This window comes from Leptopilina boulardi, unplaced genomic scaffold (assembly GCF_019393585.1).
Source record: "Leptopilina boulardi isolate dan_hultmark-lab unplaced genomic scaffold, ZJU_Lbou_2.1 LbouV2_316, whole genome shotgun sequence".
NCBI lineage: Eukaryota > Metazoa > Arthropoda > Insecta > Hymenoptera > Figitidae > Leptopilina > Leptopilina boulardi.
In genome coordinates, this window is record NW_026137881.1 from 2,242,665 (window position 1) to 2,269,525 (window position 26,861).

Here is a 26,861-nt window from a genome sequence, read left to right on the forward strand (position 1 = left end):
AAGTTACGGTGACGTGACAATTGCAATGTTTAGTGAAACTTGTGTAAAGATTTAAATACCCGATTAAATAAATGTTTAGTTTGAAACTTTCCTGAACATTTAAATGTAAATTTCTCCTAATTATAATTATAATCATAATTAGACGAAAATTTTATTTAAATGTTCGGGAAAGTTTTGCGCTAAACATTTTTTAAAGTGGGTAATTTAAATCTGTACACAATTTTTACTAAACATTGCAGATAAATATTCTGAACATTTCAAATAAATCTTTAGGAAATTTTTAGGAAAGTTTCGGTGCTGTGGGGGCGCATTGAACTTGTATTAATATTCTTATAGAAATTGTTTAAACAAATTTTAAAATAAGTAATAAATATTGCAATATAGTATGTATAAAATTTTAATTATTAAATTTAACAGGAAAACTATATAGTAAATTGTCTCACAAGCACGTGTGTTTGTTACAGGAAAATTTATATTAAAAAAAAGCCTTATACATTCAACAAAAAGATAATTTTAGAAATTTGTTAAATTAGCCGCGAACAAATAATAACAAGCAATATAAAAAGAAGATTATTTCCAAATAAGAGATAATATAAAATTGTAAAGTATTTTTTTATTACATCAAAATATTGAGAATCTGTGATTAAATTATAGGTATAAATAAAAGTACACAAATTGATTATTTTTTCCTTATATAAAAAAATGTATTTAAATTACGATTTATTTATATTAATTGATTTTTCCGTCGAGTCTCCAATTTATGAACTATCGGTATAGTAGATAATTTATTTGTGCGGGAAATTCAGAACATATAATTTTAAATGCTCATATAAGTTATTAATTAAAAAATGTTATTCACCTAAACTGAAATATTTTTGGTACAACAACTGCTCCAAATTTTTTTCAGTGTATTCAATTCAGTAAAAGAAAACTATAATTTCGACTAAATATACACTGAGAAAGAATTTATTTTCTTTAAATAATTGATTACTTGTCAATTATTAAATAAATATTTACTTGAAGCAAATAATTTTTTAAAAATAAATAATCTGTCTTTAAGCCAATAATTTCTGTATTTGAAATAAATACCATTTGATTGACTAAAGTAATTATTTAATACAAATAAATATATTTATTTGATATTAGTCAAGTAACTGATAATTATTTGGATCAAATAAATTTTTTTTCAGTGTAAAGTTCGTAGAATAAAAATTCCGTTATATTGAAATTTTGATAAAAATTTATATCTTTATAAAATACGAACTAATGAATTTTTGGGAAAAAAAATAAACCAAAACAAAAAATGCAATCAAATTTCGTTTATGACGTTTTTTTTATCACTTTTTATTGTTTTTTTCTGTTACATAAATTAAATTACTAGAAAAATGTATTATGATTTTGGCATATCTATACATATATCTAGATTATTATTATTTTACAAGGAAATAATGTTATTTGTTTATGCTCTTGAAAAAGTGTGAACTATCTATAAATTATGCACAACTGTTATCAGCGAAATAGATATGCCAGAGTCGTTCATGCAGGTATATAGATGAAAATATATATAAATATATAAAACTTGCAAAATATTGAGAGCACGATGCATCCAGCATATAAAGAGTAATGTATTGGAGTGTAATAAAGGAAAATTTCGACAGTTAAAAAAAATGTCATCACGTAAGTTTATATATACTTATCAGAAACAAAATACAAAAAGGATTACTATTTTTTGTTTATAATAGCGCAATAATATCATTTTTATATATGATTCGAAGAAGCCACAAATTTTTTTTTTTTTAAATCTTTATTATTTGACAATTAAACCAATAGCACTTGTGTTTATTTCTCTTTTATATATACTGTAAACGATATACATAAATTCAAGATAAGACGTTGGTTTTTTAAGGAAACAAGGGTTTTCCGTATATTAAAGTCTTTGGAAGAGGATAAAAAGCAAAATAAATTTTTAAGAGAGAACATTTTTCAATTGACACTAGAATGAATCAATTAAGTAAGTCAATTTATTTTTAATATTTGTTTCATTAAAATTTGTATAAATATATATATATTTCCTATATTTGTACTTTTTAAATTTGAATTAGTGAGAAAATTTGTTCACTAATTCAAATTAGTTGAAATTTTCACTAATTCAGAGAGTTAAAGTTATATAAAATTTTCTTTTTCAGATAAAATAAAAAAATTTACCTTTCTTGTAACTTAAAAATTTAATTTACTATTTATTTTAATACTCATGCAAAGAAAAACAAGGTCTTTATTTGTTTTACAGCTGTAAAGCATTTATACATTGAGGAAAATATCATATTGAATCCACAAAATTTCTGCAAAAAGAATGAAAATTATTTAATTAAAAGCATGCTTTAAAATATGTAAACTGTATACCAGAAAGATTGCAGTGCAAGATTACTGCAAGATTGCACAATAAGATTATTGCAAGATTGCTCAGTAAACTTGCACGGTAGGCTTGTAGCAAATTTGGTGCAAGGTTGCCAAATGACCTTGCTTTGAACTTAAAAAAAAATTTTTTCAATGTTATTTGGCAACCGTGCACCAACCTTGCTACAAGCTTACCGTGCAAGTTTACTTGCATATATATATAATATTTTAATTATAATATATGTATATAACAATATTATATAATATTATTATATTAACGACTCAATAACATATTTTTCTCAGCGTATATAATCAAGGAAAATTGTTTTACTTCAAACGCATTGTTTTTTATACAAACAAGCTTTTTTTAAATTATTTTAAACAAATTTTTTCAACAATAATACCTTTTTTAATCATATTTTAAACAGAAGTTTATTTATATAATTTAAATAAATATTTTTATTTATTTAATCCATTTTGCAGAAATTTTATTATCCCTTGGCATTTTGCTCATTTTTGGACATACAAGTAATGCGGTTGATCCAAATTGTTTTTTTCAAATGGACGTACTACCTGGGCGGACATATTACATAGCAAGTCCTAATTATCCCAATATGTATACTGGAGCACATTCTTGCAGATGGAATATTAGAAGTACATCTCAACTTCGAGTAAATTGTGAAGTATTCGAAGTACCTTCGGTGAGATATTTTTCCAAACAAATTTTTATTTATTGGGATTGGCGGTCTAGTGACTTTTACCTACTTCGTCAGACATTTTAGTTTTTATTTCTCTTTCTATCGTGTTAATTAAAGAAAGATGAAAAAGGAAAATGGTTGTCCGAAGTAGGTACACACCAGATGGCGTATTGAAGTTTAGCCAATCCCAATAGGTGGAAATAAATATGCAGTATATAATAGTTGACGACAACATAGATGTAATATTCCTGATTAAAATTTCGGTCTAATTCCAGAGTAACTCCAAACAGATTAGTCCGAAAATGAACCGTATTAGTCAGCGCAATCAATAAGGACGAAAATAACAATTCCGAGATCAATCCAGAATTGACATGAAATGAATCCGCAATTAGTCCTCAACAATCTGAATTTACACTCTTAATCTGAATCAGTGAGAATCATCACTGATTTTAATTAGTAACTCACTTCCCAATGATTGAATCAGTGATTTTCACTGGGAATTAGTGAAAATCACTGGTTCGTACAATGAGAACTGAGCCCCTAAATTGTACCCAGTAAAATTTCCACTGATTCAGATTAAGAGAGTAGTTATATCAAAAATCTCAATCCGAAATAATTCCAGAATAATGAATTTAAATTCATTACCGTCAAAATACTGAATCCGAAATGAGTCCGGAATAATATGAAATCTTTATGTGACAAATCCGGTAGAAGTCCGCATTAATTCGGATATAATCTGGTAAACAAATTCTTTCTACGTGGAATGCATTTAAGAAAGCTCCCAGACAACATACGACATTACTATACGAATTTGGTTCAGTCAATTTTACAGGAAACTACATAGTTTACTATGTAGGAAATCGTAAGGGAAAACACAAAGTTTTCTACGTGGGAAGGCTAAAATCATGGACATGTCTTTGTGTTTTCCCTTACGGTTCCCTACATAACAAACTATGTAGTTTCCTGTAAAATTGCCTGAACCAAATTCGTACAGTAATGTCGTATGTTTTAAATGAATCCGGAAAATCTTAAGTACAAAATTAGCAGTCAGATCAAACAAAAATCTTAATCAAAAAGGAGTCAGAGATAATCAGAACTCTGTATCTAACGAATCCAGATTTAGTCAGATGAATATTAATTAAAAATCTGTATGTACAAATTTGGTATAAATCCTCAACAATGATAATGTTATACATACAAGTTCCGTATTTTTCCGGACTCATTTTGGATTTAGAATTTTAGACCAGATTAAAATCGGATTTTTACTGATTAATACCAGATCTTTCAGATAAAAATTCCGGATTATTCAGTACTCATTTTAGATTAAGTTTTTGATCAACTTAAAATCGTATATTGTTACGGATTGCTTTCATATAGAAGTTTCAAACTATTCCGGACTTGTCTCAAATTAGTCTTTTTGTCCGCACTAAATTCAAATTATTTCATATATCATTTTCGGCCTGTTTTCGTATAACAATCTAAATAAATTCAGTCCGCTTAAATATCTGAATACGAAATGAGTCTGGAATAATCCGACATTCTGTACGTATAAGAAATCTGTAATTATTCCACAATAATTTGGATTTAGTCCGGTCAGATTTTTTCTCTACTCTGAGCTTCTAACCAATATGGTCGATACTTTGGTAAAACTTCCAAAATCCATTATTAATTCTAAACAATCCCGTTTCTAGTCAAATTTCATTTATCAGGAATAAGTTCGATTAAGTCCAAAATTAGTATTATTTGTGTGCGAGTAGTAAATTCTTTTGAATTCGAAATTAATCCGGCCGAATATTAATTCGAAATTAATTTCCAAATTCATTAATTACATAAATCGGGCAAATTTCGGACTTAACCGGACTAATTACGGATGACAAAAACTTGACCACAAACCAGACTGTTTCGGATTAGTTCGGAACCAGTCCGGAATTTTAACTGCAATGCGCGGTACATAACTACTAATCACTGCGCGCTATTTCCCTCTTTTTTATTTGAAATTAACGCCTACATTGTCCTTAACTTTATTGGAACAATGTTATTCCAGAGTTTACTAATTTCTTCTGTTACAATCTCATTAGGATTTTTCTCTCAAAATTTTCTCAAAAATTCCAAAAAAATTTTTTCGCTTTTTTTTAAGTTCTATTCTTTCAAAATAAATGAATAATTATTTTAAATATTTAACTATATTGTAAATATCCAGTGAATCCTAATTATTAATATCATTAAATAGAGTACTAATTGTGCATTGGATCAAGTTCTCATGTATCTTAGTCCAAGACAAGGACCTTTACGATTATGTGGAGCAGGAAGATTCGGTCGAGATTCGGATGGTCCAGAAATAGTGGTTACTTTTCAAAGTGCAAGGAACACACCTGGAGGACGATTTTCTTGTTACATACAAGCAATTGGATCTGAGCAAAATTGTAGATGTGGTTGGAAAAAACCGGTAGGTATAAAAACACTAATCACTTATCAGTTATTACTGATAAACTAATAAACACGTTACAACAGTATTTTTATTTCTCAGATTGATTAGAGTGATTCTTATAGGTTTTTAGATTCTTATTGAAAATTTTTTGTTTTTTGTCTTTCACAGATGAGAATAGTTGGTGGTGAAAATACTGGATTACACGAATTTCCAATGATGGCAGGAATTGTTGACGCAAGATTATCTCAAGTTTACTGCGGTGGGACAATAATTTCTGTTAAACATATTTTATCAGCTGCTCATTGTGTCATGAATAGAGATCCTTCAAATATGGGTGTGCTTATTGGTGATTACGATATTTCAACTGGTACATAATATTTTTATAATAATTTTGAAATAATAAAAAATAATTATTATATTCGGTAAATTGATCAATAATCTCTATAAAAATTTTAAATTTTTAGGTCGTGATACAAATTCAACTCTTTTTAAAGTCTCTCAATATGTTATGCATCCCTCATTTAGATCAAATATACGAAATAGTCCTTATGATATCAGTGTTATAACCATCCTGGGAACTATAAGATACACAAATGAAATTGGTCCAGCATGTCTTCCATTTCAACACAGTCAAGATAGTTTTAGTGGAGCTGTTGTCAATATTTTGGGTAATTATGTGACGATCATAAAAATTATGGAAGTGTAACAAAATTTTAAGAAACGTACAACTAAAGTTTCTAACAGATATGCTTTAGAAAATTCAGAAACGGTAACAAAATTTTTTGTCACTAAAAATTTATACATTCAAATGCTTTTGAAAATTACGAAACGTTTTGAAAATTTTTGGAAACATGTATGTAATTGCTTAAAACTTCAATTGCTATTTTCTAAAAATTCCAACAAAAATTTCTAACAATGTAGCCATAGTAATTGTTCCCTGGTTCAAATTCCAGACTAATCTGACAATAGTCCGTAACAGTTTGTCCGGTTTGTGTAACTAGTGAATCCGTAATTAATCAGATCTAATCCAAAGTCAGTGTGAACAAACGCAACTAGTGAATGCAGATTCCGGATTTTACTAGTTACACAGGCCAAATTAATTTCGGATTCAACAGGAGTAATTATTTATCAGATTAATTCTGGATTACTGTGGGCTAATATTGGATTTTTTGCATAAAGATTTTGGATTATTCTGAACTCATTTCGGAATTAGATTTTTGACAGAACTGAATCCAGATTGTTATGTACTGTTTCGGATAATTTATCTACAAATTCCGAATTCTTTTGACCTCATTTCGAATCATATTTTTTTTGATCGAACTAAATCCAGATTGTTGCAGACTAATTACGGATTGATTTCGTGTCGATATCAGTCTGGAATTGACACGAAATCAATCCGTAATTAGTCTGCAACAATCTGGATTTAGTTCGATCAAAAAAAAATATGATTCGAAATGAGGTCAAAAGAATTCGGAATTTGTAGATAAATTATCCGAAACAGTACACAACAATCTGGATTCAGTTCTGTCAAAAAACTAATTCCGAAATGAGTTCAGAATAATCCGAAATCTTTATGCGAAAAATCCGGTATTAGCCCACAGTAATACGGAATTAATCTGTTCAAAATTTTAAACCAAAGAATTGTTATAACTCTTTGTAAAACTAAAGAATTTGAAATATAAAAAATCGATTACATGTTTGTGAATTATTCGGAATGAGAATTAATTTTTAAATTCTACACTGTTAGAAATTTCTTCTGAAGTTATTGGAAAATAAAAACTGCAGTTGTATACAATATTTCAGAAACAGTATTATCCTATTTGGATTTATATATACTTTTGTAATTAAATTTTGACGAAAAATTAAAGATATTTCTAACTTCAAATATTTTCTTATACATTGTACATTTCATTTTTGTATATTTTATTTTTTATAATGTAAGAAAAATGAATTAAATTTTAAATTAAAAATTTTTATATCATCTTAGGTTGGGGCACAACTGAATTTGCTGGTAGCATTTCAAACATTTTACAGAAAGCACAAGTGAATATCATCAATCTTTCGCAATGCAGAAATACATACCCCAATGTATTGAATAATCAAATGTGCACATTTGCACCAGGTAGAGATGCATGTCAGGTAAAATTTATATAAATGTTTAACGAAAATTCAAATAACACTTTGAAAAGTGTAACAAAATTTTTTGTTCATTTTTTAGTTTGACAGTGGTGGTCCAGCTTTGTGGCAAAATCCATCAACGGGTAGACTCGTGAATGTTGGAATTATTAGTTATGGAATCGCTTGCGGTACAAATAATCCTTCAGTAAATACTCGTGTAGGTGCTTTTATGGACTGGATTTTGTCGGTAACACCAGGTAATTTTGATAATTTAAAATAATAATTAAAATGTGATAAAAATTTCAATGCCCTTTGAAATACTATAGAAATTAAATTGAAAGTCACCGAAAAACGTACTTAAAAATAAAAAATTTTAATTACTCTATATTTACGTAGACAATTAATTGTTTTAGGTGCCGTATATTGCAGAGCTGAATAATTTTCAACAAAGGCTGTTTTTAAGTACCTGATTTTGTTTACATTCCATATGTTATATTAATAAAAAGTTTTAAGTTATCTGAATTGTTACTTATTCTCATAATACCTACATTGATCTTTATTTAAAAATTATTAAACTTTAATCATATTTAATTGAAAAATATCCTAACTATAATTATTATAATAATAAATTCATAATAAATTGAAAATATTGTACTAAATAATTATTAAATTGGTTGCATTTTTTTTACTGAGTTGTACAATCTTCATTTAATTAAAAGAATTTAACTTTGTAAAATAATGTTTTGTACAATGTTGTAATGAAAATTTGATATCTGAATAAATATCTAATTTGCATTGCAAATTGTTGCAAGTCAAACATACATATTCTGAGAATTAATGGAAATTACATCATATCAGTCCCATATATTGTATAACGATGTTTTTAAAATTATCAGAAAATGATAATATGTAATTTAATATTTTCCATTGGCATTGAAGGTATTTATGACCTTTGCTATAAACTGGGTCGTATAGCCACCAACTTTTATCAAAAAGCATATATGTATTGTATGGGTACGTGTAACTAACTTAAATAATTATTCAGATTGTCAGACGATAAGAAAAATAAAGCTATAAAGAGTTGAGTTCTAAAAACTCAATTAAAATTTACCTGCTATTAAAGTACAAAAAAAAAACTCAAAATTAATTTACATATAAAATGTAATAAGGTATAAAATAAATGAAGTTAAAAATCAACTTGGAAAAGGATTAAGGAACTTTTTCTTTCTTTTTGCTCAGTGTAACACTTTTATTTCTATTATTTTTCCTTTAAAATACATTGATCATTTATTTTCTTTTTTTTATTTTTGGTTAGATATTTTTCTCTTTCTATATATAGTGACTGTCTGTTAAAATTACTCAGCCTTGCAGTAATTTACACCTAAAAGTAGCAAAAGGTATCAGTGATATAATTAATTGTATCATATAATGATTTAATAGTAGGTATACTGTTTGTAATTTTTATCTTTCAATACCTTGAGTAACGGATTGGATCCAATCTAAAAAGGCACCTACTCGAGTATTAACTGCTGGGATTTTTGATCCACAACCAACACCATAACCTGTAATTCCAACAACTACGAGTCTTCGTGTTGTTGGATTTTGCCACAAAACTGGACCTCCGCTATCGAACTATAACAAAATTTTCTATGTTCTTTTCTAGCAACCGTTTCTATGTCAACAATTGCTATGGGAACAATTATTATAGCAACAGTTACTGTTACAACAGATGCTTTAGAAACGATTACTTTAGCAACGGTTACTATACGGCAATAGTTACAATGGGAACGTTTACCATAGCAAATGTTGCTATAAATGGTAAACTTTACCGTACCCATTGTTGCCATCCCTAATAGCAACGGATATTACAGGATATCCTATGGACGTCCTAGCCGTATCCGGAAATTAGGATATCCTGAATATTTGGATACTGTTAGGGACAGTAACGGTCATCGTTTCCATCCATCGTTTTTTTTCCTTACATATTAAATCTACGTGAATATTTACCTGACACGCATCTTTGCCTTCGGTAAGCGTGCACAACTGATGATCATTAATATTAGGAAATGATTTTTTACATTTTGATAGATTAATTACACTGACTTCAACTTTTTGTAAAATATTTGATGTTGCTCCAGCTAATTCAGTCGTTCCCCATCCTTTAAGAAATATATACATTAACAGAAGAATAATATTAAAATAAAATTATTCTCCTCCTCACTAAAATAAAAATAGGGTGGTATTCTCTGAAAAAAAGCACAAAAAAAAAAGTTTTGGAATTGGCTTGATACTTTGCTTGTTGTCCTATAAATATCTGCATCGTTAGATAATCAAAAGAGAATCAAAATTCTATTGAAAAAGATTCTTTTTTGTTTCTCCAAGCTCCTCTAAGATTCTCTAAAATCGTCAGTTTGAGAGAATCAAAACTTTGACTCGACGGGGCTATTTTCAGAGAATGCTTATCATACATTATATATATTCTACATTTACCTAAGAATTCAACGAAAGACCCACTAAAACCATCACAACTATGCTGAAATGGAAGACACGCTGGACCAATAATATTTGTAAATGGAATATTACCGTAAACTGTTATTATGGATATATCAAAATCACTATTACGCTGAGTTGCTATATAAGAGGGATGATTGGTAAATTTCTCCACGGGAAATGTCATCGAATTCGCATCAGCCCCTAAGAAAATGAAATTTAAACCAAATTTATTTCAAATCAGGCAGGCTTAAATGTCGTTTATCTAAAATTTAGGGAAAAAACTTTAAAGTGTTATAACTTTTAAAGTGATTTAGTTATTGTTTTGTTATTTTTTAAGAAAAATTTTTTTCTCTTCTACCAGAATCGGTTATAAATTCTTTTATTAAAATGGCCGCCATTTTGGTATATTTAAACATTTTTTAATTTTTCCAACGGATTTTGAAAGAAAAATGAAAGCTCTTTCAAATGCAAAAAGGAATAAATGAGAAATCTAAATTACTTTAAAAGTTATAACACTTTAATGATAGAACGTCCAAGCGCCCATCCTGCTGGAAGGGTCTTCCGGCAGGACGCTTGGACAAGCCGCTGCGTACTGCCGGCAGGATGCTTCTCCGCACATTGCGCCATCCTGCCGGCAGGACGCACTTTATTTAAAACATATATTTCCATTAAATTTTCTTAAATTACCAAATCAAATTTTATATATTATAAATTACCTTAAAAATTTCATAAATTACCATAAATTACCCTATAAATTTCCAAAATTAGTTTTCAAATTTTTCTTTTAGATATTATAAATTCCCGCATAAATTTCATAAATTACCGTATAAATTTCATAAATTACCGCATAAATTTCCTGCAATAATTTTTAAATCTTAAATTTTGTTTGTATTACAATTATAAATTACCTCAAAAATTTCATAAATTACCGCATAAATTTCCAAAAATTACCACGTAAATTTTTTGCAATAGTTTTTGAATCTTAAATTTTTGTTTGTATTATAATTATAAATTACCTCAAAATTTCATAAATTACCTCATAAATTTCCATAAATTGCCAAATAAATTTCCATAAATTACTTCATAAATTTCCATAAATTACCAAATAAATTTTCTGCATTATATATTTTTTTTAATCTTGAATTTTGTTTGTATTATTATTATAACACTATGTATAAAGATTTGTATCCAGCGCAATTGCGGACGGATGAAAAAGACTCAGATGAGAGTCTTTCCGAAAAAACATTATAAAATTAATATGGATTCAGATAAACATAAAAAAATATATATGGTTCGAAAGGTAATTAAAAAAGCTATCAGATCATGTGAATATCAAGTTTCTAAATTTAAATATCAGGGCTGGGTAATCGTATCAATAAACTGAGAAGAGTCCTGCCGGCAGGACCGGGCGTCGACGATCTAGTACTAAACATTAGGTCAGTTTTACAAAAATTTAACTTCTTTAAGTTGCCTAGCCTTGGGGTTTGAATTTAGAAATTTAATTTTTACATGCGCTGAAAGCTTGTATCTTTACCTTTCCAACCATATATATTTTTTTGTGTTTATCTCAATCCAAGTTAATTTTAGAAAGCGATTTCGGAGGGACTCACCTGAGTCTTTTTCATCCTGCAGGAAGGACGTTGGACGTTCTATCATTAATGTTTTTTTTTTCCTCCTAAATTTTAGATAAACGACGTTTCAACCTGCCTGATTTGAAATGAATTTGGTCTTTATCATTTTGATTTCTAATTTCATATACATGGATGTTTGTTAATTTATAACAAGTTTTTTTTTGATATGGAAATCTCTCCTAATTATTTGCTATTGCGAGTAAAAATGTATTTTTCTATTTATATTAATTTTTTTTAACGCACCAGTGGAAAGATCATAATCGCCAATAAGAACACCCAAATCATTGGGATTTTTTGTTTTTAAACAATGAGCTGCTGTTAAAACGTGTTTAGTGCTTATAATTGCACCACCACAAAAAACTTGTTGATTTATTTCATCAACGATTCCTACCATCATTGGATATTCATTTAATCCAGCGTCTTCGCCACCGACTATTCTCCCCTATAAAAAAGCGATAATATTTTCAAAAATACTTTTTATAAACTTATGGTACGCATGATTATCACATAAAAATCATTATTTACAATTTTCATTTTTTAAAAATTCTATTTAATCATTTCTTTGACGAATTTTCATTTTTAAAATTAGCATTTTGATAAAATTAATTTCAAAACGAATTTTTACTTTGCATAATTTTTAGGTATTTTTATTTTACAGAATTTGTCTTTAAACAACTTTTTATTTAAAAGAATTCTAATTTAACCTAATTTTAATTTACCCATAATTCTCATTTAATAGAATTTTATACTAGACTTTCCAATTCACCGAATTTAAATTTTTCCAAATTTTTATTTGTATAATGAAAACAAAAATGTATCAATGTATCAAATATCAAATAAATATTTATTTATATCAAATAATTATTATTTAAGATGGTATTTGTTTCAAATACATAAATTATTGGTTCAAATACAATTTATTTAATTCAAATAAAAAATTATTTAATTCAAGTAAATATTTATTTGATAATAATTTATGAAAAGAGATTATTTAAAATTAAATCAAATACATTTTATTTCAGTGTACAAATTATGTTATTTGATAGAATTGTTAAAACCGCCGAAGCTTTATTTGTCCGAAATTGCAAACAACCGAATATACATATACAATCAACAGAAATATTTCGGCGCGATTTTTAAAATTTACCGCAATCACGATTTTCTTGATAATTTCTAATTGGTCAATTTTAAAAATCGCGCCAAAATCTTTCTGTCAATTGTTTGTTCGGACATTTGCAATTTCGGACAAATAAAGAATCGTTGTTTTAAAAATTATATCAAATAAAAATTCGCACAAATGAAGATTCAGTGAATTAGAAATTTTTACATTTAAAAATTCGTATCACTGAAAATTCTGTTTAATGAATGCTAAATTTCAATTCGATTAAATAAGAATTCTTTTAAATAAAAAGTTGGGTAAAAAGTTCAGTATCTAAAAATTTTATTAATTAAAAATTCGTTTAAAAATAAATTCAAAGGCTAATACGAAAAATGAAAATTCGTCTAAAAAATAATTATATCTAATAAAATTCTTTAAATTAAAAATGCTAACTAATTATTTTTGTAGAATAATCGTACGCTCGAATTTAATAAATTTTATTTTCGTTTAATGATTTTTTTTCCCATAAATTTTTAATTTATATATAAATACCGGATTTTTCCAACCACATCGACAATTTTCATCATCAATTGCTTCGACGATACATGAAAATTTTCCACCTGGTGAATTATAGTAACTTCGAAAAGTAATTAACAAACTATTTCCCTCGGAATTTCTTGAAACTGTACCATTTCCACATAAACGTAATGGAACTTTATTTGTATCACTTGGATTTTCATAAAAGAGGACATGATCATATTGACAAGTATTGTAAACCTGTTATAAATTTCATTAAATTATATATATATTATATATAATCATTTAGTTTTGCTTTGTTTAATTTTTATTGTTTTGTTTATTTTAAATAGTTTGCAACATATTTTTCATTTTTTTAAACAATTTTTATTTGTTTAAATTTAAATTTATTTTTCGTATATATTTCTTGGTTTTAATTTTAACTAATTTTTTTACTTACGATTTTTTAATAAAAAAAAGCACTTAAGTTATAAAAAAGACTAAAAAGAAATTTGATAAATTGGAAAATAAAAAGTAAATTGTTTAAATAAATTAAAAAATAATTTTGTAGTTAATTTTCACAGAAATGGAAAAAATATTTGCAAAATACTTTTTTTTTACTTTTAAATTAAAATTACTTAATTAATTATTAAAAAATTGATCGATAGAATGATAAGTGATAACTGAAAAATTAAATATCTCACCGGAGGAACATCAAATATATCACAATTAAAGCTCAATTTATAAGAACTTTTGATATCCCATTTACAATTATTTTCTCCATAATAATTTTGTGGATAATTAGGACTCCTTATATAATATGATTTTCCTGGTTGTACGTCAAGTAAAAAATTACAATTTGGATCCTGAGCATTACTTTGCTTTAAAAAAATAAGCAGAAAGCAAAGAATAAAGAAAATTTCTGAAAGAAAATTCAAACATAACTTTCTGATTCTTAATAAAAATTAGCATTTATTATTTTCTATCTCAGTTCCAGTTTATTTACAAAAATAGTAGTAATTATTAAATAATTATTATTTAATTATTTATTATTATTAAATTAATTATTTAATTATTTTTAATAGTATTTTTATTAAAACAAAATTTTCAATTTCATAGAATTATTAACACATTTTTTTAAAATTAATTTAAATTGATAATTTCTTACAAATAAAATAAAAAAAATCAATAAATAAAAATTGTCGAATTATGTATCTTTGGTCAAAATAAAAAAAATAAATTATTATGAAATTTTAATTATCCATATTATTTTGAAACATTGTTTGTTTTTTTCTCTAAATTATATGTTTATTGACAAATTACGTTAAGTCGAATAATTATTAACAAGATAGATAATGAAATATAATTAGTGAACTTATGTGAATAAAGTATAAAAAAAAAAAATAAACAGAATATTATATATATTACGCACACGAAGAGAAACAAGTTCTTATCATTTTCTTTCATGTAAAAAATATTTATTTTATTTAAATTACTTTTTATTATCCTAAATGAATTGAAATATTCAAAAAAATAACGCTCAAAAGTTTCTCATTGTGAATAATCTATTTTTTCTTTAAAAATTATTTATTTTAAAATTAAATTTTAGCTAAATTATTTAAATACAATTCAAGAAAAATTTTATATAAACAATTTAAAATATTTAATTAATGACCAAATTCACTGAAAGATACAAAAATTTTCAAACTAATAAAATATTTTGTTACAAAATGAAATAAATTAATTGAAATATACGATATTATTTTCAATTGGCTATTAGTTAATTAGATTTCATAATTTTTAATAAATTAATTAGAAATCAATTAAAGAAATAAATTTATTTTCATAATTCATTTATAAAATGTAAATAGTGGATAAATTAATTTAATTAAAAAAACTAATTCACTTAATAAAATTATTACAAATAAAATTTCAGTTCGGATTATTGTATTTATTATTTTAACAATTAATTTTATAAAACAAAATGGAAATAATATTAGTAAATAATTTTTTTTTTTTTTACTAAAATTTATTAAATTAATTCAATAAATAAATAAGTAAATAATTTTAAAAATAGGACTTGAATAATTTTCCAAAAATATAAACAAAAAATAATATAAAATTGACATTACCAGAAAATGGAAAAGTTCTTGTCCATCGACTAATAAACATTCTTTATTTTACTCCTATTAAAATAAGAAAAAAATATTCTCTATATCAATAAATAATTATATTGAAACGTTGATTATAATTTTTTTGAAAATATTTATTATTGTTGAATCCTAATAATTTTAATGCTATTTTGATGAAAAAATTTTTTTTGTTAACAAAATACTATTTTGTTATTGTATTCACATTACTTTTGGAAACTTTTGATCGACTATAGTTATTGTCATCTTGTGCACGCGTTTTCATTCAAAAACAATTTAAAAGTAAAAAAAAAACGCTTACTTTAATTACGCTTATAAACCTATCACTAAATAGATAAACAACAAACAATATATATATATCAGTTATAGAAACATAATATCGAAAATTTATATGCCATTTCTGGAAAAAACTGGGTTATCTGACAAGGAAAAAAAATTATTTTATTTGTTTCTTTGGAAATTTAGAAACTGGTTATTATATCTATAAAAATGAAAATATTTTTGCATATTATTTTGAAACATTTTTAGAAAAATGTTGAAAAACAATAAGTGTTTTTTTCTTCATTATATCAAGGAAAAAAAATATTTATCTGAAACAGCGAAAAGTTTTACTAGAATAGCAAAAGATTTAACTGAAACAAGAAAAATTTTTTACTATTATAGTGAAATGTTTCGTTGTTTCAGGTAAATAATTTTTTCCCTATTTTAAATTAACATAAAAATTTTTCTCACTCAGTGTTATTATTTTTTTTTATTCATTTATTTTTACCAACTTATATTTAATGATAATTTATTAAAATTTATTATTGTATATTAATTTAAGTTATGCATTTTTTTTTTTTTTTATGATTAAATAATATTATAATTCATAATTATAAAAATTTAATTTACTGCATATTAAATACAGTTACATATTAATATACGAATATTTGTTAAATATTTTAATTTTCTAAAATTGTTATTTATTATTTTTATTTATTGAAATAGAAAAAATTGTGAATTTTTGTGGTATTTGAAATTTAAAATAATTCGCGCCAATACATGTGGCGCCATCATAGCAGATGTTGTCCGGTTGCCATAGCTACTGATAAAATGTCAACAGTGTCAACAATTGTGTTTATCTCTAAGCTTTAACCTCAGTTTAAAATGTAAATTGTTATTTATTTATTGTAAAAAAAAAAACAATTACAATATAAAAATGCACGCGAATTACTGTATGAGATGACGTTAAAGTAAATGTTTTGTTTACTTTTAACATGTCATACTTTCATGGAATTCCTATTCCAAACTTTAACTCAGAAAAACGTTCCAGACGAAAGGTAAATATAAAATTTTAATAATTAATTTATGATTTTAATAATATGATGATATCATAATATGATTTTAATTTCAAACAAAAATTAATTTAATAATACGTATACTTTGATTAAATAATGACGTAAACTTAACCTCAAAATATTTTAAATACTTTTTATTATTAATTAATTAATATTAATTATTAAGTTAAAGAGCATTAATAATTAAAATTTTTTTTTAACACTTCTTTATTTATTAATAATAAAATAAAGTGACATTAAATTTACTATTATTTTTATAATGCGTGTGTTATATAATTTATATTTATTGTTTACAATTTATTTAATAATGCAGCAGCACAGTAAAACAAAAGTGGAAAATGAAGGTGAACTTGAACCAGTTCATGGAATTCGTCATCGACGAATGCATAATACAAGTAAATCACTTAAAAAAATAAAAGGAGATTTGAGAAAAGAGACTGATAGTACGTGTGAAGATGACAGGAACAATGGTTCGAATAAGGACAAACGTTATCTTTACAAGGAAATTGAAAGATTAAAGGAAGAAAATCGATTAATTACAGCTAAATTAGAAGAAAATGGTGGATCTGGTAATATTAAATAATAAACAAATTTTTATTCAATCAAATTTATAGTAATTCAAAACTTATTTATCAAAATTTATAATTCACAAAAATTGAATTCAACAAATTATTTTTCTTTAATATTTAATTTATAGTATTTTAAAAATAATTTCTCAAATCAATTGAAATTGAATTTTAATTTAAAACAAATTTTATTTAACCAAATTTTTGTTTAAATTTCTATTTAATCAAAATTTATATTAAACAGAATTTCTAGTTCCCTAAAATTTTGTTATTGGAGCAAATAAATTTTTTACTTTTTATGGTAAATAAAAATTCGGCTAAATTAAAATTTAAATAGATTCAAATTTGGATAAATTAAATTTTGCATTGATTAAATCATTTATAAAAAAAATATATAAATCTGTAATCTGAATTATAATATAAGATCAAAAATGTTAAAAAAAGTCTTTTTAAACTAAAAAATAAATTCCTGAGCTTAAATCAATGTTTTTTCATTGTAAATTAAATTATTTTTGAAATATTAAATATCGAATATTAAAAAAAAAAGTTAAAAAAGCTAACAAATTTTCAAAATAGTCGAAAAAGGTGAAAAAAAATTGGAATATAAATAAAATTTATATTTCAATTTATAAATTTATATTATTTTGTTTCAATGAAATAGAAATAAAAAATATTGAACTTATTTTAGAAATATTATGTAATTTTCTATTTTTTCAGATGTGAATGATACGAAAGAAAAAAATCAATTACTAGCAAAAATTCGCATTAAATATCATAAATTAGAGGAAAAATATAAGGAATTATACGAGGAACACAATAAATTATCTATTCTTTTAAATGAAAAGGATAAAGAATATCGTGAATTACATACACATCATGAACAATTAACGCAAGCATTTCAAATAAATGAACAAGATCAATCAAATCTAGTCATAATAACGGAGAAAACAAAATCTGACAATGCACAGCTCAAAGAAGATATTTCACTTCTTAAAAATCTAGTCTATAGGCTTAATGTTGAATTAGAAAAATATCAAGATAAATTAAGAAATTCTAGTCAAAATATTGATTTTAAAAGTTGTACAACAACATCGGCTTCCAATCATGATTCTGAGGTTGAAATAAAAAAATCAATTAATTCCTGGGGTAAAATTAATTCACATGCATTGGCACCACTATTGGATGCATATCAGGAAAATATTGAGGAGAAAGAAGAACTTATTCAAAAATATGAGAAAGAAATTGACATTTTTTCGGGAAAATGTAAAGAAGTTATACGTGAAAATGAATCACTCTTTAAGGAGGTTGAAGAGTTAAAATCAAAAGTAAATTCTTGATATTTTATTAATTATCCATAGATTAATATTTCTCAAAAATATTACATAATTACTTTTTTTTATAAAAAAATTTTTTTTTTTAGAAAAAAGTAGGTCTTATATATATTTTTTTAAATATCAATTTTTTGTCCTGTACATTTTTAATGAAAAAAAAAAACAATTATTTAACCTCAAATAGTTATTGATGTAATTTATTAATATTTTCTAAATATATTTTTATTGTAGTGCGAGAGATATGTTTTTGAGATGAAAACAATAGAAGAAGATGCTGGTGTTATTAAAGAGCAAAATGATCTTTTGACAAAACAAACTAATATGCAAAAGCAAAAATTGCAGGAAATTCATTCAGTTTATGAACATAAAGTCGAAACAATGTCTCAGGACAACAACAAACTTCATAAAGATTATTTATCGTGTAAGGCTGAATTAAGTAATCTTCAAGGCAAATATGAAATTTTAAATGAAGGTTATGAAAAATTAAAAAACAATTCGGAAAAAACAATGCCAGTTTCAGTTCATAATGCCTCGGTTGAAGAATGTAAACGATTATTCGAAGAATTAAAATATCAATACGAGAATGATAAAAAGAAAATGACATCAAAAATTAAACTTTTGGAAGAATCACAACCGGAAAATGAAAAACAATTAATTTTAGTAACTGCCGAGCGAGATCAATTGAGAACACAATTGAAAAGTTTGGAGAAAAATTACAAGTATGGATATTTTAAAATACTGTTTTTATTTTTTTTTTTAAATATTTAAAATATATTTTTTATTTTAATAATTTTTAAATTTTGTTATTAAATTCAAAACATTGTCTTTTTTGTTTGCAAAATATAATTGGTATTTATCATTTTCTTTTATTTAAAGACGAACGCAACAAAAATTGGATCGTCTACAAAAATCAGTTTGTTCCATTCAAATTTCACGTGAATCATTGAAAAGACAATTGAGCAAAACAACTGAATTTTGTAAGGAACTCGTTACAGAGCAAGAGAAAATTTTAATTGAAAAAGATAAATTAGTTGTATTATTAAAAGAGCGAGAGAAGGAAAATGAAAATATTCAATATTTAGGTAATAATATTGCTCATAGAATGGGAAATTTACGAAGTCAGTTAAAGGTATAGTAAAACCTTTTTTTTTTTTTAAATATTTTTGATTTCCTACAATTTTGATTTATTTATTTTCTATAAATTATTTCCACAATATTAATTTGATATTTGTTAAGAATTTTTACATCCTTATCATACAGGCCTAGGAATATGCGACTTTTTCGCCTTTTTTTCAAAAGTACAACTTTTTTCAACTTATTTTAATGAAATGTGACTTTTTCGACTTTTTTTTACATTTTTTTACAAAATTTAAAAAAAATACGTTTTTTTAGTATACAATGTAGATCTTCTTCAGATCTCTTAATTTCAATTATTTAACAAATTTTTAACTAAAATTCTTCACTAAATTAATTATTTTTAATAATTTTATTGAAATTCTTTACAAATTCAATTATCTTAAACTATTTTTCAATGAAAATTTTTTATGAAATATAATAATAGTTTATAATTTTTAAAAAATTAGTAAATAAAATTATTTGAAAGCATTTTTCAATTAAAGAGTTTTCAAATTATTGTATTTTTGTCTGCAATTTCTAATAAATTTTTTTAGTGAAATCATCAAAAATTTTAAATTTAAAATCACTCGAAGTTCAATTAATTTCAAAAATCTAAATTGTAAAATGAAACTAAAGTTACCAACGTTGATTTAACGAAAAAATAAAATTTAAAGATTCTAATTCCTATCAATGAAATTTGATTATTTTCAACCCTCTAAAACCTGAAATAAAAAAAACAATATTTATCATTGTTTTGTCACGGATTTTTCGAAAATCCCGAAATTTTAAGAAAATTATTATTTCCCCGTCTCGGAAGGAATTTTTCTCATTTGATAATTATTTATTTCAATGCTAGAAGCCTTTAAAAAAAATAAAAAAATTGCTTCCAAGTCCGGGAAAGCAGTGATTTTGATTTTTTTGTCACGGATTTTCCGAAAATCTCGAAATTTCAAGTAAATTGCTATTTCCTCGCCTCGGAAGCAATTTTTCTTGTTTGATAATTATTTATTTTAATGCTTAGAAGCATTTTAAAAAACAGAAAAATTGCATCCAAGGCGGGGAAATAGAAATTTTTTTGAAATTTCGGGATTTTCGGAAAATCTGTGAATTAGAATCCTTAAATTTTATTTTTTCATTGAATCAACGTTGGTAATTTCAGTTTCATATTGTAAATCGTTGAAAATTCAATTATTTAAAAAAAACTCTCATCTAAAATTATTTGATAAATTATTTTTAGTTCTGTAAAATTTAATTATTGTCTGAAAATTAACAAAATTTTTTGAAATTCAATTATTTCTAAAACTTTCAACTTTAACTATTCCAAAATTGTTATTTAAAAAAAAAAATTTATTTAAAAATCTGTAGAACTTGATTAAGTATTGCCTGAAATTTTTTTGACCATCAAAACTAAAAACTATGACAAAATTTTTTAATTCAAATAAATTGCTTAAATCAGAATTGAAAAAATTATAAAAATGGAAGTTTAAGAATTTTTTTTTAGAAAATTTGTTCCTGTTTAAATAAAATTTTGAAAATTTGTCTTACAATTAGTTCGATTTTGAAATTATCGAAATAAATTTTCTTGATAATATTCATTATAGAATTATTCTCATTACAGAATTAATAAAATGAATTTAATATCTAATAATATTAGTTATTAAAAGTAAAATATTCATTAACAAATTAAATTTTGTTAAAATAAAAAAAAATGGTATTTTTTTTTTAATATAAATCGACTAAAACGACTTTTTTTGTGTCTTAAACTCAAACCGAGGCCTGTATATGAGTTTTTATTTATTTTTTTTTAATATAATTTCATTTTAGAGTGTACAGAAAGGTGCAAAGGAACAATTGGAGACAGTGGAGAAACATATAAAAAATCAAGAATTAGACGCCGATCAAATGAAAGCCGAATATTCACGAGAATTGACACGTTTAAAAAATTTAATTAAAGAAAAGGAGGATATTATTGGTAAATTGCAGAGAGAAAAAAATGCAATGCAAGATAATTTAGAATATGTTTTAAAAGCAGCAACGAGTGACGATAAGAAAGTCAGAGAAGCTTTGAAAAATTCCAAAATTTACACTGTTTAACGGTAATTTACTTTGTAAATAATTCAATATAAAAAAAAAATTATAATTTTTAAATTTTAATTTCTTTTTTTTTAGTACCAGAAATCTTGGATTTACCAGAGAAATTCTTGTTTTTCTGATGAAAAAGTTGCAAAAAGTAAAAAAAAAAAAAAAAAGAAATAAATAATCTGTTAAACATTGTAATGTAAAACAGATTTTGCGAGAGATAATCTCTTTTTTCTATCCATATTAATTATGTGGATTAATTTTTCTAGTCTTGTATTATGTAAATAATAGTCGAATTTACATAATTTAATTACACATATACGCGTATTATAGAAGAATTAATAGAAGCGAATGATAAAAGGACGAGGACAGTGTGTATATTAGATTGGCGGATTTTTAACTGATGTAAGAACTTTGATCTCTTTATAAATGACTTTGATTTACCGATAGTCACCTGCTTTATTTAGTAATGACATCAACCAAAGAATTGCAAATAATCGAGAGACCGTTTGACAAATCCCAGCATCTTTTATATATATATAAAACGGTGATCTCACAATTAATTTACATGCCGTTGATTTCAATCTATTACAATTATTTAGAATTACATCGTCTTTTATACAATACAGATGTAACTCTTCATTTATACAATTTTTCATTTCCTCTGCTTTTCTTTTTTAAAAGAGCGAGAGATAAAACGTTTAGTACACAAAATAATGTTCTTTTCAAAATGAAAAACGTTTTTTCCACATAAGTTTCTAATTTACATTTTTTTTTTTGATGATTTTTATTTTTCATATTTAGTTATATTTTTATATCTACATTTTTTTATACATTTTTATATTTTAAGTATCACTTTAATTTTTAATTTTAAGTATCATTTTAAGTAATTATTCTTAATATTTCTGATAAAAATTTACTAAAAAATAATTAATATTCTGAAAATTTTTGTTTTTAATTTAATTTATTATTTATTTTCTATTATTGTAATTTTAGATTTTTTTTTTGATAAATTCTTTCAAGAGTTGACAATATTTATAAATAAGAAGTAAAGTTATGAAACATTGAAAGTTTTTTTTCTTAATTTTATTCATAGCTTTAACAATGTTATCGTTTTTTTTTTCTTTTTTTTTGTTGAACGCTGCGAATAATTCAAGTGGTAAAACAGCGTGTCTAATATTTATGACTTTGATTCAAGGACAAAATATTATTCTCTTAATCTGATTGTATGTAGGTACAAATTGTTTTATCTCTCTTACTGTTAATTAGAATATTTCTTTAGTTCGAAAAAATTCAAATAAACGAATTTTTTTTGTACACTAATTTATTTTAAACAAAATTCAAATTTTTTTATTTTCGATTTCAGTAGGTAATTAATTTTTAAAAATTGAAAATAGAAAAAAATAATGAAATAAACAAAAAAAAAAAATTAATAAAATAAAATGTAAATTAATTACTAATTATAAACTTGGTTAATTATTGAAATTTTACAATAGAAGAAAATTTAATTTGAATTTATTAAGGACTTGAGTAATATTTAATTATAGAGGAAGTAAAAAATTAGTAAAAATGTTTTTTATATAAATAAATGCATTTTGTTAATGTTTGTAATTAAAATATATGTTTACGATTTCGAAATTTATTTTTTTGAGTTTTAAATTATTTCGTAAATTATAATTATATTTTCTTTTGAAGAATTAATTTTTGTTCTTTTTCTATAATTAAGATAAAATAGATTTTCATTTTTCATTCAATTCTAATTTAATGACACGTCGTTGTGAAGTCACTGAAACTAGGTTCAAATTACAGGTAAAAGAAATGAATGAAAGTTACGCTATATGAAAATGAGATTACATTCTGTGCTTTCTATATAGAAACGATTGAGTTCCTTAACCTCAGATTTTTTTTTTTATTCACACGGTAAATGACTTTTACTAGAATATTTTATTTTAATTTCAGAAAATTACCTAAGGCTCAAAAAAAGGAATTTTTAATTTTCGTAATAAATTCAAAAATAGCAAAATATTGACATTTAAATAATTATAAATTCTGGTATGTAAAAAAAATGTTCCCCATAAATAATAATAATAATAATAATACAAATTTATTATTTATTTCGAAAAAAATAAAAAAAGCAATTATAAATTAAAATTTTTTGATTTAAAAATTAAAATATAAAATCTGACAGTATTATGTAAATGTAAAAATTCAGTTTTTGAAAAAAAACATCGAAAACGAAATACAAAATAAAAAAATAGTAAATTAAAGATATTAATTATAAATAATAATAAAAAAAAGATAAAAGACTTACCGATCGCCTTTTTTGATATATTCACAGATACTTTATTTTAATTTTAAAAATGCTATTTTTTTTACGATACGATTATTATACATTAATAACACATTAATTAAGGGATTAAATAACCTATAACTAAAATTTTGCTGTTGACAACTTGTGGCAATATAACCTTTTTTTTCAACATCGTATTTATTTTAGTTAACACAATTTTATATAACAAATTAAAAACGGTAATAACAGTTTTCAATTAACTGAAATATAATTTACATTTTGAAAAATTATTAATTCTTGAAAATGAACTTTTTAGGAAAGAAAACAATTATGGTTATTTCCCGCGTTTGAATATTGAATGTAAATCAGGGTGCAGTCACAGGTTCTATATAGAAAGTAAAACATCTGTAATGTGAAACGTCTATTGGGTGAAACTTGCTTTTTTCGCCCCTAAAAGTTATAAATCTCATTATTTATCAGTTTCCTTGTGATTATAACAATATTTTTCTAATATTATGAAGAGAAAGTGTTAAAAACACAATTATTTTAAAGTAAAAATTATTCAAGTGCATTGCAGAATCACCTTAAATCAGACAATTTTGTCCATAGTGAATGCACCCTGATAATGCGCGCGCGCGCAAAGTCTATTGCTCACCAGCTACTCACTTGGAATGATTCTCATGAATAATCTATTAGTATTTTTCAATCTAGTATCATTTTAAATAAACAAAAGTGTATTTTAGTTTAACTATTTTCAGATGTAATAGAAATTAGCAACGAATAAAAGGTAAGTAAATGTATAATATTAAAATATAAATCAGCATAATTTCGTGACCATCACGTCATTGTTAGAAATAATCCATTTTCTATCTATTTCATGATTGTGACAAATTTTTCATATAATTATTCTTCATTTATCCAATATAAAAATAGTAAAAATCTCTCTCCCCCCCCCCAAATGAAATAATCAAAGTTTTTATTAAAATTTTTCTCCTGTGTAAATTGGGCGCCTGTATATTTTACTCGTTTATTTCCGTCGACGATTCGCGTTTTCTCGTGAAAAAGCAATATGTCGTCTGCTAGGCGCGTTGTATGGAACCGGGTCGCATTCGTGACGCAAAGATTGGCGCGATAAGTGATAATGTATGTCGTCGTTAATGATATCAGTGAAATATATTGAGAAAGTACCAGTCATTTCTTTTGCATGAATATTTTCAAATTTTAATGTTAAATGATATTTAAAGAAAATCAATAGTGCTTCATCCCTATGGAGGATAGGTCATTGTGTCGTTGACGATGAGAAAGCCGGTGTGTGTTCATTGATTTTTACCTTGAGGGGGGTGTTTTAACGTCCGCCCGTGTGTCAAATGATCTATATAAATGAGAAACGTCACAAACGGGGTGCAAAAAATTGAAAGATAGTGACAAAAATAAAATTAAAATTTTCTTTATTTTTTACGAATCACAAATATTAAATGGAAATATTTGATATTGTAAATCAAGGTAATTTTCTTTTTTTGTCCCCACAAATAAATGTACACGTTTATAATAAATTTTCCTCGCTATTAGAAATATAACATATGTCCATCAAAAATCAATTTTAAGGTTAAAAAATTATTTTTGATTTTTGTAATGATTTTTTTTTGAGAAATTTTTGGATTGGAATATATGTAAGGTAACTAGAGCATTGTTATATTTTTGTTTTTGGAAGAGGTCAATGAACTGCCATTTTAAAAGAAATTCATTTTTTTTTTATCTAATTTGACGAAATATCTAATTAGTTTGTGTGATTATTTATTTTTTGTTCTGTAATTATATTTCGGTAATTATTTGAAATATTTTGTAATTTCTCAAGTGATTTTTTTTTAGTATCGTGTTTCTGATTTTAATAAATATATGAAGAGAGGAAAATTTACTAAAAATGGATTTCCAAGTAATGTTTGTGTTTCGTTAATTTGACAGTGTATGTGTATATTATTTGTTTCGACATGTTTGCGTGTATTTCTCGAAATGAGTTATGTATTAGCCATCAGAGTAAACACTGACAATTAAGTGAATCGGTAGTCTCTCAACAATAACCTCAACATTATTGAAACATAAATAAACATCAGGTAAATAAGTGATTAATTCAATTACTATTTTTTTCACTAGAGAAAATAATATTTTATTGCAGTGAAAATTTTCTACATGTAATTTTTTGATTTTGTGATAGAAAAAAAATTCATTTTGTTTCTTTTCGTATAAATAAAAGTCGATGTAGGCATTTTCTTTTTATTTTTCACTCTTACATTTAAAATTTGTTTTAATTTCTCAATTTCCTCATTTCACACGTGGATAACCTATTATCTTTTCTAAATTGATTTTTCGTGTTTTATTTTATCTCTCTAAAGAGCAGAATTTTTTTTTTCTAATATTTGTATTTGACAGAAATTATCATTTGCAAACCTAACCTTAAAATTTGTTTAATGTTTACTTTTACCGCAAGTGTATGATAATAATTTTAGAGATAAAAATCATTTTTCATTGTTTGTGAATATTCAAAGATATATAATTAACAATAAAATTTAGAATATGTTGAAAATTTTTTAATATTGTTTACATTATAATTAAATTTC

The 26,861-nt window shown here is 24.4% G+C and overlaps 4 protein-coding genes across 6 annotated transcripts in view; 3 read left to right on the forward strand and 1 right to left on the reverse strand.

The window, feature by feature from the left end:
- The first annotated feature begins 1,522 nt into the window (after positions 1-1,522).
- LOC127283953 (venom serine protease 34-like) lies at positions 1,523-8,154 on the forward strand. 2 transcript variants are annotated; one of them, XM_051309157.1, is made up of 9 exons: positions 1,537-1,677; positions 1,907-2,011; positions 2,878-3,095; positions 5,323-5,538; positions 5,689-5,887; positions 5,985-6,188; positions 7,508-7,659; positions 7,739-7,895; positions 8,052-8,154. In XM_051309157.1, the coding sequence occupies exons 2-9, from the start codon at positions 1,999-2,001 to the stop codon at positions 8,075-8,077; spliced, it is 1,185 nt and encodes a 394-aa protein (XP_051165114.1). In that variant the 5' UTR covers positions 1,537-1,677; positions 1,907-1,998; the 3' UTR covers positions 8,078-8,154. The 2 variants fall into 2 exon arrangements, with proteins under 2 accessions (XP_051165115.1, XP_051165114.1); XM_051309158.1 differs by lacking the exon at positions 1,907-2,011 and having other exon boundaries at positions 1,523-1,677.
- A 715-nt stretch (positions 8,155-8,869) lies between these two features.
- LOC127283951 (venom serine protease-like) lies at positions 8,870-15,835 on the reverse strand. The gene is made up of 8 exons (XM_051309156.1): positions 15,510-15,835; positions 14,082-14,299; positions 13,414-13,638; positions 12,006-12,204; positions 10,129-10,332; positions 9,646-9,797; positions 9,114-9,270; positions 8,870-9,019 (listed from the first exon to the last, which is right to left on the reverse strand). The coding sequence occupies exons 1-8, from the start codon at positions 15,547-15,549 to the stop codon at positions 8,994-8,996; spliced, it is 1,221 nt and encodes a 406-aa protein (XP_051165113.1). The 5' UTR covers positions 15,550-15,835; the 3' UTR covers positions 8,870-8,993.
- A 782-nt stretch (positions 15,836-16,617) lies between these two features.
- Positions 16,618-22,405, forward strand: LOC127283949 (protein Cep89 homolog). The gene is made up of 7 exons (XM_051309142.1): positions 16,618-16,846; positions 17,178-17,433; positions 18,148-18,755; positions 18,993-19,480; positions 19,638-19,890; positions 21,702-21,973; positions 22,047-22,405. Exons 1-6 carry the CDS (start codon positions 16,784-16,786, stop codon positions 21,969-21,971), a joined length of 1,938 nt encoding a protein of 645 aa, XP_051165099.1. The 5' UTR covers positions 16,618-16,783; the 3' UTR covers positions 21,972-21,973; positions 22,047-22,405.
- A 2,936-nt stretch (positions 22,406-25,341) lies between these two features.
- LOC127283940 (microtubule-actin cross-linking factor 1) overlaps positions 25,342-26,861 on the forward strand; it is a 298,405-nt gene continuing 296,885 nt past the window's right edge. For both annotated transcript variants that reach the window (XM_051309088.1, XM_051309099.1), the window contains exons 1-2: positions 25,342-25,749; positions 26,209-26,357. The gene's annotated coding sequence lies outside the window, so the exon portion shown is untranslated. The remainder of the gene's footprint in view (positions 25,750-26,208; positions 26,358-26,861) is intronic.

Excerpts from the sequence above, each read along its gene's own strand:
- LOC127283953 (XM_051309157.1), top strand. Across the intron at positions 3,096-5,322 it reads AAGTATTCGAAGTACCTTCG|AGTACTAATTGTGCATTGGA; the intron begins GTGAGATATTTT and ends ATCATTAAATAG. Across the intron at positions 5,539-5,688 it reads GATGTGGTTGGAAAAAACCG|ATGAGAATAGTTGGTGGTGA; the intron begins GTAGGTATAAAA and ends TGTCTTTCACAG.
- LOC127283951 (XM_051309156.1), bottom strand. The coding sequence starts at position 15,549 with ATGTTTATTAGTCGATGGACAAGAACTTTTCCATTTTCTG. Across the intron at positions 14,300-15,509 it reads AAGAACTTTTCCATTTTCTG|AAATTTTCTTTATTCTTTGC; the intron begins GTAATGTCAATT and ends ATTTTCTTTCAG. Across the intron at positions 9,798-10,128 it reads GTCTTTCGTTGAATTCTTAG|GATGGGGAACGACTGAATTA; the intron begins GTAAATGTAGAA and ends TATTTCTTAAAG.
- LOC127283949 (XM_051309142.1), top strand. The coding sequence starts at position 16,784 with ATGTCATACTTTCATGGAATTCCTATTCCAAACTTTAACTCAGAAAAA. Across the intron at positions 18,756-18,992 it reads TTGAAGAGTTAAAATCAAAA|TGCGAGAGATATGTTTTTGA; the intron begins GTAAATTCTTGA and ends TTTTTATTGTAG. Across the intron at positions 19,481-19,637 it reads AGTTTGGAGAAAAATTACAA|ACGAACGCAACAAAAATTGG; the intron begins GTATGGATATTT and ends TTTTATTTAAAG.